Below are 15,522 nucleotides of genomic sequence, written 5' to 3' on the forward strand. Positions count from 1 at the left end.
AGATGAAAGAGAATCACAAGAAACTCAGAGAAGAGATTAAAGAGGGCTTTCTCCAAATCTCGGCAGTACAGATCAGAAGTTCTAGTACCAAATGTGGACATCCACCAGATAGGGAGAGAAGGTACACCCCATGAGCTGAGCTGTAGTTCTTCCTGCGTGATTGTAGAAAAAATATGAGGAGATGGGATAGAAAATATACTACTGCTCTGGCACAATGGGTGTTTGAATTAAAAGACAACCAGACTGAGAGAGGAAGTTCCACCAAAAAAGAAGCAGCTCCAGTAGCCCATAGCCAGACTGCCAGATATGATGATGACATGTCCAATCTCCTTAAAGGAACCTCCAAGACATATGTCCAGAGAAAGAAGGATAGTCAGGTTTAGAGGGGTCCTGCCTCGAGCCAGGTAGAGGCTAGGGAAAAGCATGTTTTTTTAAATGTGTAGATTCATTAGCCTGGAACATCTGAACCACAAAAATATGAGGCCTTGCTCAACACTGGTGTGCAGTGCACATTAATCCCATCGAGACATGTGGAGGCAGAATCTGCTTCTATTGCTGGCGTGACAAGAGGGTCACAAGATTTTACTTTAGTAGAAGCTGATGTTAGCCTGACTAGAAATCAGTAGAAGAAACACCCTATTGTGATTGGCCCAGAGGAGTGATGCATTTTGGGCATAGACTTCCTCTGAAGTGGGTGTTTTAAAGACCCAAAAGGACTCAGGTGGGCATTTAGGATAGCTGCTGTAGAGACAGAGGGTGTTAAGCAATTAAACACCTTGCCTGGACTATCAGAGAACCCATCTGCAGTAAGACTTCTGAAGGGGGAAAAGCAACGAATACCAATTGCCACTTCCACAGTGCATCGCCGACAGTATAGAACCACTCGAGATGCTGTGATTCCCATCCATAAGATGATCCGAGAGCTGGAGAGCCAAGGGGTGGTCAGCAAAACCCACTCACCCTTCAACAGCCCCATTTGGCCGGTGCGCAAATCTGAAGGAAAATGGAGATTGATGGTGGACTACTGTGCATTGAATGAAGTGACTCCACCACTGAGTGCTGCTGTGCTGGGCATGTTAGAGCTCCAGTATGAGCTGGAGTCCAAGACAGCAAAGTGGCATGCCACTATTGATATTGCCAATGCATTTTTCTCCATTTCTCTGGCAGCAGAGTGCAGGCTTTAGTTTGCCTTCACCTGGAGGGGAGTGCAGTACACCTAGAACTGACTGCCCCAGGAGGAGAAGCACAGTCCTACCATCTGCCATGGACTAATCCAGACTGCATTAGAAAAGGGTGAGGCTCCAGAACACCTACAGTATATTGATGATATCATTTTGTGGGAGAACATGGAAGCAGAGGTGTTTGAGAAAGGAGAGAAAATCATCCAGATTCTCCTAAAAGCCAGTTTCACCATAATGAAGAGTAAAGTTAAAGGACCTGCTCGAAAAATCCAGTTCCTGGGAGTAAAGTAGTAAGATAGACAGTGTCAGACTCCTACCTGATGTCAGTAACAAGATCACAGCAACGTCTCCACCGACTAGTAAGAAGGAAATGTAAGCTTTCCTAAGCACCATAAAATTTTAGAGAATGGATATTCCTGAGTACAGCCAGATTGTGAGCCCTCTTTACCGAGTTACACACAAGAAAAACACTTTCCGATAGGGCCCTGAACAGCAACAAGCCTTTGCCCAGATCAAGCAGATTGCTCATGCCGTAGCCCTTGGTCCAGTCAAGATAGGACCAGATGTGAAGAACATGCTCTGCTCTGCAGCCGGGAACAGCAATGGCTTGTCCCGGAGCCTTTGGCAGAAGGTGCCTGGTGAAACTTTGATGCATTGGTGTTTGTATGTTTGAGACGTAACACACAACAGACCTCCCATGCTTTATCAGCCAAACAGCCTGGTTTATTGTTTCCCACAACCTTTTATAGGAAATTCAAAAACTCCCAGTGCTATACAGACATTGGTCTGGTTTCTGCACTCCCTCCCCAGACTCAACCAATCAAATGCTTGCATTTTAGGAGAGTTGTTATTGGTTGGAACATTTGTCAGTCAGCCCAGAGGCTAGTTCATGGAACTGAGCTGGATTTCTTATTTATAACTGGATTAATGCTAACTACAGATCAGCTTGCACTACAACAAAACTCAAGGTCGACCACTAAGATTCTGGAGTTGAAGCTACAAAAGGTCTGGACCCAGCTACACTCCAACAGAAAAAAAATCTTAGCAGCCTATAAAAGAGTCCAAGCCGCCTCAGAAGTAATATCCACTGAAGCACAACTCCTCCTCATACCCTGACTACCAGTGCTGGGGTAGATGCTTAATGCAAAAATTCCCTCTACCCACCATGCCACCAATGCCACATGGAGCAAGTAGATTGCTCTCATCACACAACATGCCCATAATAGAAAACTGAATCACCCTGAGATTTTAAAGATAATTGCAAATTAGCCTAAAAATGACAACTTTAGTCTCACTGATGAAGAACAAAAACAAGTAACGTGGTGAAAAAGCTCCACGATACAACCAACTGCCAACAGAAGAAACATGATACGCTCTTTTTACTGATCGTTCTTGTCCCATCGTAGAGATAAAACAAAAATACAAAGCAGCCATATAAAGCCCAACATGACAGGTCGCAGAAGCTACTAGAAGAAAAAGTAGATCAAGCCATTCAACTGACCCTAAACATTGCTGAAAGAGGAAGTGGCCAAAGTTCTACCTCTACACGGATTCATAGATAGTAGCCAATGCTCTGTGGGGATGGCTGGAGAAGTAGAAAAAAACTAATTAGCAGCATAAGAGAAAACCAATTTAGGCTGCTGAAGAGTAGAAAGATATCACTACCGGAGTAGAAAAACTATCTGTGAAAGTCCACCATGTAGATGCCCATGCCCCCAAGAACAGAGATAATGAAGAGGACTGAAATAACAAGTAGATCAGTCTGCAAAGATAGAAGTTATCAAAGATAGATTAGCAACACAAGAAAGAGTTGTTCCTAGCTCGATAGGGTCATGATGCCTCAGGCCATCAGGGTAGAGATGCCACCTATAAGTAATCACAAGACCGAAAAGTAGATTTAACCATAGACAGTATTTCTCAAGTTATCCATGACTGTGAGACATATGCTGTGATCAAGCGAGCCAAGCAGTTGAAACCCCTATGGTATAATAGTCAGTAGTCCAAATATAAGTATAGAAAGGCCTAGCAGATTGACTACATCACACTGCCCTAAACACGCCATGTGCTCACAATAATAGAAGCCACCACTAGATAGTTAGAAACCTACCCTATGCCTCACGCTACGGCCCATGACACTATCTTAGGTCTGAAAAGCAAGTCCTTTGGAGGCATGGTACGCCTGAGAGGATTGAGTTAGACAACAAGACTCATTTCAAGAACAGCCTTATCAACACCTGGGCTAGGGAACATGGCATTGAGTGAGTATACCATATCCCCTACCATGCACCAGCTGCAAGCAAAGTAGAGAAGTACAATGGACTGTTAAAAACCACCTTGAAAGCATTGGGTGGAGGATCATTCAAAAATTAGGAGCAGCATCTATCAAAGGCCACCTGGTTAGATAACACCCAAAGTTCCACCAACTAAGCAAGCCCTGCCCAATCTGAGCCCCTATATACAGTAGACAGAGACAAGGTCCCAGTGATATGTCAGAAGTTTATCAGGGAAAACAGTTTAAATCAGTTCTGCTTCAAGTACAGACAAACTGATCTGTGGTGTGGGAACTCAGCACATCACTCCTGATGTCCAGAGTTGCTGAGATAACCCTTGGGGGGCTCGGAAATCCTGGAACGTTGCCAGAAGTGCTTGGTGGTTAGGCTTTGACCCTGCACGGGATGTGACACCTGTGTGAGGACGAGATGATCACTTGGGGATAAGTGGTGAAGGGATTGATTAATTACAGGATGAAAACATAGGTTTTGGAATCTTGGTACAGGGGGGTTTTAGGAGACAAGATGGAGGAATTAGGGCGTATCCTGTCCTTCTTCTTCTCCTTCTTGTCATCCATCTTTGATGGTGATGGTGGCACTTTGGGATTGGTTCACACTAAATCTGCACTTGTCAATAAGGGCAAAAGGTATTGGAAGGTAAAGGTAAATATACGTAGTTTTTGGTATAAAAATAGACAACCGCCCGGAGGGAGGTCAGTGTGCCCATGGCTGTCTTGCTGTGCGGACCTCTGTCAGGCCGGGAGACAACTTTGTAGATAAGAATTAATAAACAATATTGAAGACCGAAAAATATGAAGACTGCTTTCGTCCTTTGGAGCGCGGGCTGCCTCAAGGCCATCCTAAGCCTAACCAGGCAGAGACAACAGGCCGAGAATGGAGACTGTGGGGTTGTCTTTGCTCAGGGACCAGGTTGCACATAGTAGATAATGCAGACAGAACAACACAGTGTGTACCTCAGGAAGATCTAATTGTGGAGTAAGAACCATGTGTAAATATTACTGTTTGATGAATATCACTACCATTGTCTGTATATAGCTGTATACTGTATATATATATATATATATATATATATTAGTTTTAGTAGTAAGCTGACGATATAAGGATAAGAAGTGAAATGTCCTAGGGTGACTTTATGATGCTTGGATCCCCAATCATCTATTCTGTTTATGCTAGATAGGAAGTTCTGCACCTTTAAGACTAGTTCAAAGAGCCAGGGGGGAGAAAAGAAGTGCAGAATTTGTTATCAGAAACTGCACTTGCTCCCCCACATTCTTCTCACAGACTGTGTTGTCTGCAGCACAGACAGAGAGCGGGAGAGGGATCTCCTTTGCTTTATAGCTATTTTTTTTTTTTGCTAACTGAGGCAGAGAAGTTCCCTGGACTGTAGTTTTTCCTTTTTCTTGAAATTGTTTGAACGTGCTGTAGACTAAAAACCCAAAAGAGCACCAGGAGCTCGCATCTGTGGCCCACCGGGCCTGGGCCGTGGCACTTTCCAGCACAGAGAGACTGATGAGAGACTAAAAGAGCTGAGCTACATTCCACAACAAGGACTTTCTGAATTTTCTATCTCTTCAAAACAGCAAGAAGTTTTATGTTTAGTATTATTCATTTTTATGCTTGTGAATACTTTGCTTGTTAAAGAAACAGTTTTTTTCACTTTTCTCCAAGGAAATCTTTTCCCAAACCAGTAGAGAGAGGGGCCGCTTGAGTTTTGCTTTCTAGAGAGACCCCATTCGGAAGTTTCCTCCCCAAAATTTGCCCTAAACCAGGACAATCCCATAGGATTTAGATCTTCCATTCTGTCCCTGCAATTGCCACCTTCAGGTGGGTGGTCTTTCCAAAACTGAGCCCCTCCTTCAGAAGTATATAAAAATATTTATCAGGCTTTTTCCCTTTCCTTGTTGTTATAAGGAAGGTAGACAGGATTTTGTTAAACACATATTAAACTCTAAGCACTTTTAAAAAACTGTCCCAAAAGCCATCACTGTAAACTTGAATTTAAAATGTTTTATTGTGAAAAACTATTAGCCTCTTGTTTCTATTGAAAGGCTCACATGAATAAAACCTCTTGCTTTTTGTAGTTTGATAGAATCAGAAAGTTTAAAAGAAAGTGGAGGCATAATAAAAAAGCAAAGAGATGAAATGTTATAGCTTAAATACTGATAGAATACTAATAGAAAGTAGTGGACTTTTAATGAAAATATTACAATTTGTATGACTTTATAAACTGTTAAACTTGTCACTCATATTTACAATGAGAAACAAGTGCAGTAAATTTATTTTGTGGTAGCTGATAAATATTCAATTTAAGCCTACCAGATAAATATTAGGAGAATTAATTTCTTACTGTTATGAATGTCTTATTATTATTCTTGGGCAACCTGCTTTAGCTGACCTTGCTTAAACCGGCAGGTTGGACTAGATCATCTCAAGATGCCCCTTCCCACTTCAAGCATTCTGTGATTCAGCAAAGTACTTAAGTCTAAATTTAACTGTAAATATGTATGTATTTCTGCAAAACTGATCCTTTGCTTATCATTAGACATAAGAGGGAAATTGTATTGTAAGGTGGTCTCTTAGGAATTGAGTAGGAAAATTTCATCATATGCACATCTGTTGCTGAATAGCTCTTCCCAAGAGGGAACCTCCTACATTCTTTGCACTAAGATACTGGGGCACTTACATTTGGAGAATTTTCCCTTCATTTCACCATAAATTACTCATTATAACATTAGGAGCAGGAATTTACAGTTTATTTCCAGAATCAGAGTTATCAAACAATACCACTGGTCCTACCCAATGTAGAGTTTGACTACATGGGTAGCTTCAGAGTAAGGGTTAGGTTTATCAATGGTAAAACACCACAGTTAGATGAGAGCAGTTACTTTTATAACCTAAGAGAACATAAAGAGCGTGACTGTAGCAAGTATACTGATGCATTGCTGAGACCATTAGTTACCACTGAACAACCAATGGTCAAATAATTAATCTATTGAAATGTAAACATCTGTAAGTACTCACACATATCCCACTGAAATACCACTGAAATAACAGTAGAATATTATATCAGAAGTGTGAGCTGAAATTAACCTCTGAAGTCCATCTAGTCCAGCCTTTCACTCAAGTATAGTTATTAGCAACACAAGGCCAAGTCAGTCATTGCTTTGTCTAGGTAAGTCCTCCAAGAATGGAGATTTCACCACCTCCCTGGGTTCCCTTTTCCAGTGCTAAACTAATCTCCAAGGGAAAACTGTTTCCTACAAACACATTAACTACCTGTTTGTACAGCTGAAGAAATATGAACTAGTTCTAGAAATACAGATGGGATAACAAGGAATATAGGGAAAGGCCTCTATTGGGGATCTGACCTTAGATGCAATGTGAAGGAAGCCTTGCCAAAACCAAGCAAGACAGTATGGCTCTGCAGAGAGGACAGGAGCAGTGGGGAGCAGGCAATATTTAATACCTCGTTCAATTTCTAGCTCTGATTTTATGAGTCAGCTCTACCTCACAAAATTGCTTTCAGCAAAAGCCTATTTCAGCAGCAATGGAAAATCACAGAATCACTAGATTGGAAGAGACCTTGAAGATCATCAAGATCCGCCCATGCCCTAATACCACCTGAACTAAACCATGGCACTGAATGCCACATCCAATCTTTTTTTAAACACTCCCAGGGATGGTGACTTCACCACCTCCCCTGGCAGATGATTCCAGTACTTTATCACTCTTTCCATAAAAAACTTTTTCCTAACATCCAGCCTAAATTTCCCTTGGTGCAGCTTAAGACTCTGTCCTCTCATTCTGTCAGTTGTTGCCTGGAAAAAGAGACCAACACCCATCTGACTACAACCACCTTTCAGATAGCTGTAGAGAGTGAAAAGGCTAAAGACAAAAATCTGAGAATAGTTAATGTACAGAAATGTGCAGCTGGAGCTGGCTCAAGGCTTCTGAGTTGGTCAGACAGGACTTGCCCTTCGTGAAGCCGTGCTGGCTGTCTTGAATCACTTCCCTGTCTTCCACGTGCCTTAGCATAGCTTCTCAGAGGTTCTGTTCTATCATTTTCCTGGGCATGGAACTGAGGCTGACAGGTTGGCAGTCATTGGATCCACATACTGCCCCTTTGGTCTGTCATAAAAATGATTTTGCATTTCTGGAAGTGATAAGATCCATAATGAGACAGGAGCCATTCACTCAGCCCAATTACTGGACCATCCTGGATGTACAGACTGATATGTGTACTGGTTCTGTCTGGGATAGAGTTAATTTTCTTCATAGCAGCTCATATGGTGCTGTTTTGGATTTGTGACCAAAACAGTGCTGACAACAGTTATTTCTGAACAGTGCTTTTTCAGCATCATGGCCTATTCTGCTTCTCACACTGCCCTGCCAGTAAGTAGGCTGAGGTGGACAAGAATATGTGGGAAGGATGAGGGGAGAGGGATGGGGAACATTCAGTGTTATGACATTTGTCTTCCCAAGTAAGTGTTAACACATGATGGAACCCTGCTTTTCTGGAAATGGCTAAGCATATGCCCATCAATGGGAAGTAGTGAATGAATTTCTTATTTTACTTTGCTGGTGTGCACAGCTTTTGCTTCACCTATTAAACTGTCTTCATCTCAACCACAACAATCTGGAAAAATCTTCCTGCTATATTGCTGTTTACTGTAGTTGTTTTACTTGTACTCTTGTTGGTTATTCCAAGCATGCCCCTCTTTTGAATATGCTGTAGATACTGTTCTTAAGGATAGTCATAGAATCATAGAATCATTTAGATTGGAAAATACCTCAAAGATCATCAAGTCCAACCATTAACCCAGCACTGTCAAGTCCACCACTAAACCATGTCCTTAAGCACCATGCCTATACATCTTTTAAATACTGCCAGGGATGCTGACTCAACCACTTTTCTTGGTACGATGTTCCAATGCTTGACAACCCCTTTGATGTATAATTTTTTTCCTAATGTCAAATCTAAACCTCCCCTGGTGCAACTTCAGGCCATTTCCTCTTGTTCTATTGCTTCTTACATGGGACAACAGACTGATATCCACCTCCCTACGACCTCATTCCAGGTAGCTGTAGAGAGCAATAAGTTCTCATCTGAGCCTCCTTTTGTCCAAACTAAACATCCTCAGCTCCCTCAGCAGCTCCTCATAAGACTTGGGTTCCAGACCCTTCACTAGCTTCATTGCCCTTTTCTGGACACGCTCCAGCACCTCGGTGTCTTTCTTGTTGTGAGGGGCTCAAAACTGCATGCAGTACTCAAGGTGCAGCCTCACCAGTGCCAAGTACAGGAGAATGATCACTGCCCTAGTCCTGCTGGCCTCGCTATTTCTGGTTGTGACGGTTTTGGCTGGGCTAGAGGTAATTTTCTTCCCAGTGGCTGGTATGGGGCTGTGTTTTGGATTTGTGCTGAACACAGGGTTGATAATATAGAGATGTTTTTGCTGTTTCTGAGCAGGGCACACACAGAGCCAAGGCCTTTTCTGCTTTTGTATTGCCATGCTGGCAAGGAAGTTGGGGGTGCATGGTAGGTTGGGAGGAGACACAGCCGGGACAGGTGGCCCAAATTGACTAAATGGATATTCCAGACCATATGACATCATTCTCAGTATATAAAGTGGGAGGAAGAAGGAGAAAGGGGGGGATATTTGGAGTGATGGCATTTGTCTTCCCAAGTAACCATTATGTGTGATGGGGCCCTGCTCTCCTGGAGATGGCTGAACATCTGCCAGCCCACGGGAAGCAGTTAATTCCTTGTTTTGCTTTACTTGGGTGCATGGCTTTTGCTTTCTCTATTAAACTGTCTTTATCTCAACCCATGAGTTTTCTGGCTTTTACCCTTCTGATTCTCTCCCAGATGCCACTGGTGGGGGAGTGAGAGAGTGACTGCATGGGGCTTGGTTGCTGGCTGGAGTTAAACCATGACACTGACACAAGCCAGGATGACATTGGCCTTCCTGTCCACCTGGGTACACTTCTGGCCCATATTCAGCCAACTGTTGACCAACACCCCCAGGTCCTTTTTTGCAGAGCATCTTTCAAGCTACTCTTCCCCAAGAGGTACACCAGAACCTTGCCAGTTGGTATCCTAACTTGCTAATTCTCTCAGCTGACGGTGAATGTCAGGAAGGGAACTGATTGTTGGATTTGTACATAGCATACTGCATCTGTGAACCAAGGTTTTCCTGCAGTAGGAATGCAGGTATTGGTGGAATTGTGGGGCTGTGCATGAAAAATCTTTGTTAGATATTACTCTATTTAGGCTAGTCTCTCAAAAACTGACTACTGACTGCCACTTTGGTAAATCATGGATCAGAATTCTATGCCCTCCAAAACTTTATGGGCTATCATCTGTCCCATGAACAATAACAAACCATGCAACAGGATTCATCTTACACCATGCAAACCTACCATGCCAATATTGACAATTGCCTGAAAGACACCACTTGCTGCTGTGACCTTATCAAAATAGGTGCCCCTGGCCTATACTGGCTGTGCAGCAGCTGTGCCATGACAATGCTCCCATGAAGAGAGAGGAGGTCTATGCACCCAGACTAATCGTGCCTGCAATGCATGTTGAAGTAAACCTCTTCAGGACCCATGTCCATAAATATCCTGATGCCCTGTGACACTGGTGTGGTTTTAACCCTTTAGTAGAATGAACATGCATATTTCACCAGTTTCCCTGAACTTCCTTGTCTAGGGGTCTCTGAGCTGGAGAAAGCAATCATCAATCTCTCTGCTACTCTGGAAAATATAGAAAATGTAACAATTGATGCCATCCAAGCACTGCAGCAAGAAGTTGCTCAAGTACCACAGACTACTGTTCAAAACCACTAGCTTCAGAGTACTTGACAAAGTGGGATTTGCACATTAGTAAATACTACCTGCTGTGTCTGTGTCAGCCAAAATCTATGCATTTAGACTGACCTTAAGAAAATCCAGGAACAACTAAAGCCCTTGCACCAGGTAGCAACTGAAGATATTCATTGGGGAATTGGCAAATTCTGGTCATGGCTTACCTCTTAGTTCCCATATCTCAGGGCATCTGTCAAAATATTTTGGCTGTGCTTTTTGAAATTATCTAATTTGTCATTATTTATGTTTTGTTTCATATCAGTGTATGGGGTTGTGGACTGTGTTATAAAACATTTTCCAGTCATGTCAAGCCACTCCCTGACTGGGGTTGGGGCCACTAGATATAAACAAAAGCTGGTTGTAATCTTTTTCACAGCCTCTCACAGCAATTGGGAAAATGCAGTAGCAATTGTGGCAGGACATCCCCTCTCTACCACAAAAAAACTTATCTGCTTATCTTCTCTGTCCATCAGCTGGTGCATAGCTCCGGACATTCTCTCCCCTCACATGAATTACTGAGGGAGGTGAGATCCCCAGCTGATAATAAACATCCCTTGCCTTGAGAGCAAGATGTAGAGAGATAAGCCAGGAATCCTAGACTGAAAGGCACTACTTTTACAACTATAAAAGCTACACAAATTTTCACGGAGGTAGAAGTCTCCTACACACTCCCTGGAAATGCGTAGGACTTCTCAAAACTTGGACGCATCTTTGTGGTTACTTTTCTGGAAACAGAGGAAAGGATCCTATGTGTGCCCCATCAGAAATTGGATGGTAAGATACATTGAATCCTAATCTATACTATTTCTTCGCTAGCTGTAATAATAGGTAACTCACTTGTGCACTCTATTGTTTATCTACTAGTAGTGTTTCGTTTGTTTATCCTGTGTAGGAAGTAATCTGTAAAAGTCTAATATCTGTTAAATTTGTGTCTAGTAAATAAATTATTCATTTTGTAATATACTGACTCAGCTATGATTAAGAACGCACGAGCAAGAGGGATCTGGGGTGCAGGCCTCCCCCCAACAGAGCTACTGCCAGAAATCTGAGTCAAAGGCAGGACTTTTTTAAGCTCTCCTCTCCATTCATAACAGTAATCACCTCCAGATGCCTGCACAACTGATACTTGATAGAGGTGATTCTACAGTACCTGTCTTGTGATACACCACCTTTCAACCTCTGACTGTATAACATACCCTGTAGGTGTTGGAACACCAACCTCACCTAGATTATTATATAACTAACAACCCATCAAAATAAAACCCTTGCCTATAACTCCATGTCAAATGATGATTTGAGAGAATCACAGGGTGGAAGTGACATCTTGACTTCTGACACCCCGTCCCTTAACCAATACTGTTATCTTAGAAAGTCTGCCAACACTCTGCCCCCGACCTACACTGTCAAAACTCTTTTCCACATTCAAAATGCATTTGCATGATTGGCTGTTTCTGCCAGATGACCCTGACATCAAATGTCCCTGGCAGTCCACCAGAGCCATGGCATTGCTTATGATCCTGTACTCACTATTGGTGATTGGGTGAGTTGCTATATGGGGGAATTTTTGTTCATCTTTCTTTCTCAATAAAGCTTTGTTTTATGATGTATTACCAGACTCCATTACTGTTTGGACCACAACATCAAATATATGCCTTACAAAACAAAATAAAAGCATTCTGATACCTTCCAAGTTAAAAAAAAATACAAAAATAAATGAGAAGATATATTCACTGTATAAGCAACTGATTTTTTTTTCTTTGTAACATCTGTACTTTTTAAGGAGATGTCTGATGATATAAAGACTGTAATGAGATTTCTTTCTTTTATGGGAAAAGTATAAATTTAAAAGCTCTCAGAACTAGTCTTTCTTGAAAAAAATTAATATCGAAAAAGTTGAGAATACAATCATGACTGCCCCAGGACATCTGTTTTACCTTGGTATATCAACCCTTCTCTTGAATAATGAAATCAACATATATATACAGTCATGACGAACAACAAAATGTTTTCTTTTTTTCACCTAAATTTTGTAAATGAATGCTAAAAACTTGCATAGAACAGTGTTGGTGAGTAACTCATGTAAGTTTGATGAATAATGGGAATAGTCTTTATGAAAGAAAAAGTCCAAACATTAAATTTCCCCCCTACTTTTTAAAATTGTGTACATAACACTGGGTACTCCTGCACTTTTCCTACTTAGTTCATGTATCATCACCCATGAGTTTTTTACTTCTGTTATCTTTTAAAATAGAAACAGAAGTAGGAAATATAAGCCAATATAAATCCTATACTTTAAGTCAATGGAATGAAGTTTACTACTATAGGGTCTGTTCTAGCAAAGAATATATGAATTTTGTTTTAATTCCCATTGTATTTTTATGGCTTTGCTACACAACATTAACCATGCAAATAGCTACAATAAGAACATTTCCGTCAGCTATTCCACCTTTAACACAAAATAGATGGGTTCCACTGACCTTCCATGGAAGAGATTAGTTTGTGTCATATTATTTGAAGATTAGCATCTTAATCCATGAAGAACTTCTCATTTCATTCCATGCAGTTGCATACAACTGCTGGTAGATATTTGGAAAACAAGCCAGCCTGCTTTGAAAGCGTCTTAAAAGGACTAGCAACCTTTTATTTTGCTGCTTAGCATGAAGTATTCAATCTATCATTAAACTTTACTGGTCAAAAAAAATTAATATCCAAATATACATGTAAAAACATACATACCAAAACTCTCTACAAATTTGTGTTTTAATCAATTTTCTAATAAAATTTAAAATTAATTTTAGGGGTTTTTTTCTTTAAAACTGGTGATTTATGCTAATGCTTGCTTACCTCATTGTCGGACTCCACAAGCACTTGATCATATTCACTAAGAGCTACTAGAAACATGATAGATGTGACATTTTCAAAGCAATGTATCCATTTTCTTCTTTCCGATCGTTGGCCTCCTACATCCACCATTCTGCAAAATTAACAATGATCGCATCAACTCCACAAATACCTTTGCAGATAAACATACAAACACATGAAACACTGAATTCAAGAATTTAATTGAAAACAATTTTCTTCTTCTTCTTAAAACTGCTATCATTCATATTAAAGACTAATGGAATATGTTGTAAATAAATAAGTTATCCTATTTGCTTTTTAGTTTGATCTGCTTTCTGAATTTAAATTATTATGGGTCTCAAAGCCCTCAAATTTCTGTTATTCTAAACACTTATGATTTTGAGTCACAATTCTAGAATGTATGCTCTGCATATTCAGCAGAAATGCATCCACGGAATTAAGTTGGTGGCCTGCCATTCTCCCAAGAAATTGCCAGTCAAAATTCCAAACTTGTCAAGGCTGCCCAATTTTAAGAGTATAAATAGTATATAATCTGTTTTACTGAAGTTGTTACTAGCCAAAATAGAAACTCAAATTTGCTGGCAGAGTGTACTCCAAATTTATTATGGATCTCAATGTAACTAGACACTCAGGTGTCTAACTTGTACTTGTAACTGCATAGTTATTCTTTAGCAATTGTATTTGCCCTCAAAATGAGCTGTGGGGAAAATTGCAAGAATGGCATTGCATTTGCAAAATATCACTTCTCTATAAAAATCAAGTACAGAAGTGGTACCTTTCCATTTCATAATTATTCATAATAGTACATTTTTACTAATTTTATTGAAAAATTACTTCCAGATTTTCTATCAATAATAACTACCTTCAGAAAAAGACAAATCTGTCTCTCATTCTCTTTACACCTTTAACAACAGCTGCTAATCATATATGGACAAAAACATGAAAATAAAATTAACACCAAGCTCAAATTTAAAAAAACATTGACTCATTTGTATATTTGACCAATATCTTATACATGGTATTACTAATGTAAAAGGAAACACAATAAACAAAACAAACGGGTGTTAAACTTTTTTCTACCTGAAAATGACGCTTTGTAAGTCAAATGGGTATTCAATGATCCCTGTTGTTGGGACTCGAACTCTAAGCACATCTTGCTGAGTTGGCAGATAGGCTGAATCTGCTATGCGGTCCAAGTCGTTAAGGTAACTATAGATGGGAAGAAACAACAGGAATGCAAGACAGTGAGACCATAATGTCACTGAGGAAAAGAGAAAGGTAGTCTTAGGAAAAGAAATGAGATGTGGGATAGGAAGAAGTACAACAGGAAAAAAAAGCAATAATGACATAAAAGAGGAAAGGAAATTAAAAGGAGTGCTCCAGTCTCTCTCTCATTTTTATTATAATTATTGCTATTATCATTATTATTGTTATTATATGTTACTTTGTTTCATTAAACTGGTCTTATCTGAACACATGAGTTCTACTTTTTTCCCCCCCGATTCTCCTCCCTATCCCACTGGGAAAGAGAAAAGCAGGGGAGTGAGCTGCTGCATCGTACTTAGTTGCTCGCAGTGGATATAACTTTCGATTATTTTATCAACTTAGAGGGAATTAAACATGTTTCTGACAATCAGTCTGAAAGCTTTGTCTGCATCAACAATACAAAATTTCATTCAAAACGCTAAAATCAATAAAATCTCCTTATATTTCTCTTTAAAGCTCATGTTCCCTCTGATTCAAAATAATATAATTAATTTTTTTTAAAATCATCAGTGGGTAAGCGTGTGTATCATAGGGATTGTCATCAGAGTATTTCTGCTCTACTGCACCCACTGCTTTGTACAACATCTGAATATTTTGGAATATAGCAGCAATTAATTGTTTCTCTTTACTCATGTACAATCTTCCCAAAATGCCAGTAGAACAAATCATAAGACATGCTCAATACCATTAAAATGACTTTTGTATTAACCATGTAAGAGTATACTTTTATTTTTCTAGAACTGCATACACATTTTCCATTAGAAGGAATGGGGTAATGGCATAATTTTTTTAAAGTAACTTATTAGGTTGACAGACCATTTCAAAATGCTGAGCAGGAATATGGAAAGTAGAAATTAATAAAAGTGGATATTTACATAAAAGGAAAAGATTACTGGAATACTATTATAACCTAAATGCACACTATCAGCACACACAATTTTCAAATATTATCATAGCTGTTACAATAATACAGAACATTTAGATTTTTATTTTTTTAGAAAAGTATGGAATAGTTCCAGTTGGAAGAGACCTACAACGATCATGTAGTCCAACTG

At 40.1% G+C, this 15,522-nt stretch overlaps 1 protein-coding gene across 1 annotated transcript in view; it reads right to left on the minus strand.

The window, feature by feature from the left end:
* LOC128946022 (guanine nucleotide-binding protein G(q) subunit alpha) overlaps positions 1-15,522 on the minus strand; it is a 216,631-nt gene that overhangs the window by 10,235 nt on the left and 190,874 nt on the right. Inside the window, exons 4-5 of the mRNA XM_054289965.1 lie at positions 14,282-14,410; positions 13,184-13,313 (exon numbers count right to left, since the gene is read on the minus strand). Of these exons, the coding sequence (XP_054145940.1) occupies positions 13,184-13,313; positions 14,282-14,410 (259 nt within the window). The remainder of the gene's footprint in view (positions 1-13,183; positions 13,314-14,281; positions 14,411-15,522) is intronic.

This window comes from Melozone crissalis, unplaced genomic scaffold (assembly GCF_028551555.1).
Source record: "Melozone crissalis strain CALT ecotype California unplaced genomic scaffold, PUWL_Pcris_2 ptg000069l_1, whole genome shotgun sequence".
Taxonomy (NCBI): domain Eukaryota; kingdom Metazoa; phylum Chordata; class Aves; order Passeriformes; family Passerellidae; genus Melozone; species Melozone crissalis.